Raw genomic sequence first — 3,228 nt, forward strand, 5'->3', positions numbered from 1 at the left:
GGCCGGAAAAAATCGCAGCAAAAATTGACACGTGTCATTCATGGTGTCTCTTTTAGTATATAGTAATAGATAGATAGATAAACATTAAAAAATATAGGCAAATTTGTTAAAAAGGACCTTTTATAACGCAAATTTTGCGAGAAAGGACCTTATATAATTTTTTTGTGAAATCACACCTTAATGTAAATTTTTTTGTGAGAAAGGACCTTATATAATTTTTTTTTGTGAAATTACACCTTAATGTAATTTTTTTTTGCGAAAGACAACCAAAAGTAAATTTCCGACATTGACTGAGTTTTTCGGCCATTGACTTGCACGTGAGAAGCACGTGTGACTTTATTTTACTAATCACACCCAATTTTCCTTCAAAACCTAAAGTTGAAAAAAAAATTCGAAATAAAATCAAGTTTGAAAATTCAAGACTCGAGAAAATCAATGTCTTTAGCCAACGTAAGCCACACTTGTTGCTAATGTGCAAGTCAATGGCCGGAAAAGCTCAGTCAATGCCGGAAACTGCCCTTAGGTCCTTTCTCGCAAAAAAAATTACTTTAAGGTGTGTTTTCACAAAAAAAATTATATAAGGCCCTTTCTCACAAAATTTGAGTTATAAAAGGTCATTTTTGACAAATTTGCCAAAAATATAACACAAAAACAGCCGTGTTTATTAGGGAATTAGGGATTAGTGATTCCAAAACGAATTCGTCCAATTTTCCCGATATCAATAGTTCAGAAATGGAATGCGGCTCTGCGGCCTCAGCCTAGTGTTGTTCAGGGAAGAAAAAAAAAAAAAAAAAAAACCCTAACCTCGCGCGAGGAAGAAAAGTAGAAAACCCTAGAGTTCACAGTGAGTGAGAGCATGAAATCCAAAGGAAAAGACCGACTAAGCTCACTTCCTGACTCTATTCTCACAGAAATTCTCTCCCTCCTCCCAATCAATTCTGCTGCTGCGACTTCCGTCTTATCTCACCGATGGCGCCACCTCTGGACCGGTGTCACCCGCCTCAAATTCAAGTTCGAGTCGGAAGACCGGGAATTCTCTACCGTTACCGACCACATCATGGGGAAACTCACCTCTCCAAAACTCACCGTCTTTGATGTGTATGTGTATGTGGATGGAGATGTGGCAGAATCGACGTTTCATGAAATTTGTCGCCGGAATGTCGAAGAAATTAGGGTAACATACTATGCTCTCATTTCCATACCTTGTTGTGTATTTAGATGTGAATCTTTAGTAATTTTGGACTTGTATGAGGGTGATCACATAACCTGCCATTTGACCTTAAATGAATCAAATAAATCAATTAATCTTCCTAACTTGAAGATGCTTCGTCTCTGCCTCTATGATAATGCCCGCTATTTGTTGAAGACACTATTTAGGTGTTGCCCAATGTTGGAAGAATTAGCTTTGAAATTAGATTTTGACGAAGATGAACATTTTGTGGATATATCTGCCCCCAACTTAAAGGTGTTGAGTATAAGTATGTTCTTAGACTTGTTACAAACAGGACGCAGCAAAATTGTTATAGATGCCCCTGCATTACAAAAACTCTATATAACTAATCCGAGTTCGATTTGTTATTTTGTCACCAATCCAACTATGTTAGTGGAAGCACATATGGATAGCGATCCATGTAGAGCGTGTGAGGTGTGAGGAGGAGGTTTTGGATAACTATTATTCTGGACAGATCTCAAAGTTTGTTAGAGGGATGTCTAGTGTTAGCAAACTTGTGTTGAGTGGCTACGATATTTTTGGTTACCTTAATTCTGCAGATCGTGGGGTTCCACCAGTGTTTCATAATCTAACCTATTTACAAACGAGCTTTTGGGGTAGTTTTAGTTGCTGGAAAGATTTGCTACAAAGTTTTCCCAATTTAGAGCACCTTGTGGTGGATATGAATATGATCAATGACATCCCAGAAGAGCAAATGAATTGGTCCCAAGCCACTGCACCCGATTCCGTTCCATCCTTTGTATTAAGTAAGCTCAAGACAACAACAATATGCAACTTTAATGGTGATGGATTTAAGTTGGTAGAGTACATCTTAAGGAACTCAATTATTCTGGAAGAGCTTCGCTGTATACGTAGTTCTATGGTTGAAAAACTTAGAGACGATCGACTAGTAAAGGAACATAAGTTCTGTAAGGCTCTATTCAATCTTCCACGGAACTCCTCTACTAGCAAGGTTGTGTTTGAGGGTGAGTTTTTTGCATCAAGTGATGACTTCAACAAGGGGGAAATACTTGGAGGGTTCGTTTATGAACCAAATTTATGATGCCAAAATCCAGCAGTAAAGCATATGCTAGGTAACATGTAATACTTCATTTATATTAGTCTTTTGCGTTGCATGTTAACTTGTTTCATCTGTATAAATGGTTGGTTGGTTGGTTTTTATTTGGTTATGGTATTATCCTTCATCCAGGTGTTGATCATGTTCTATGGAGTATGTAAGTTATTGCCCTTTTGTCCACCAAGTCTATGAACTGAAATGTAATGCTTTATAAACCTAGTACTTTATAATGTTACGGGAGATGAATTTTAAGCTCTTGGCACAGGGTAGCAGATGATCAATGAGTCATCAAATTACTAAGCTCGCTCGTAATAGTAGTTGAGAAGCAGTTGGTGAATGGCTCCTCGATGAATTGATGATAGCTTTCTGTAGAAAGCCTAGTTTATGTTGACGTTGTGGACGACTCTGAAAGTGCAGAACTGTGTCTGAGTTGTTCCACTTTTCTGTCAGCTAATTAACTCAAGTCAAAGATCTGGTTCTTGCCGAATTTGAAGCATTGGAGATGATAACAACATGTCAACAACGTTGGCTAAAGATGCAAAACCATCACATAATAGAGCCACAACCAAAGTGGAGATATTTCACTACTACTACTCCGTAATATTTACTAAATATGATAACTTTTTTCCCATCTGAAACATTTATCACCTTCAGTATAGAGAAAGGACATGAAAGTGTAGGAAGAGTTACAAAATCCTGTTACCCTGATATGAGATCTTCGGTATCTCGGATGGGATAATGGGAAAAAATGAGACAGAGGGGCGTCTTGTAACATAAAATTAAAGACTTTCACTACTCCATAATAATGTTTTTCTACCCACTAGCTACTCTGTAAAATAATGCATTAGAAGTCCCCCTTGTGAAAATTGTGAAGCGTGTTCTAGTCCTTCTCTTTTTCTTCATTTTAAACTACTCGTATAATGGAGTTTTAAATATAGTA

At 37.4% G+C, this 3,228-nt stretch overlaps 1 protein-coding gene across 1 annotated transcript; it reads left to right on the top strand.

Moving 5' to 3' along the window:
- The first annotated feature begins 691 nt into the window (after window positions 1–691).
- Window positions 692–3,228, top strand: LOC110792752 (F-box/LRR-repeat protein At3g26922). Its single transcript, XM_056836930.1, has 2 exons — window positions 692–1,174; window positions 2,554–3,228. Exons 1-2 carry the CDS (start codon window positions 857–859, stop codon window positions 2,563–2,565), a joined length of 330 nt encoding a protein of 109 aa, XP_056692908.1. The 5' UTR covers window positions 692–856; the 3' UTR covers window positions 2,566–3,228.

The sequence above is a fragment of the Spinacia oleracea genome, chromosome 1, assembly GCF_020520425.1.
Source record: "Spinacia oleracea cultivar Varoflay chromosome 1, BTI_SOV_V1, whole genome shotgun sequence".
NCBI classification, from domain to species: Eukaryota; Viridiplantae; Streptophyta; class Magnoliopsida; order Caryophyllales; family Amaranthaceae; genus Spinacia; species Spinacia oleracea.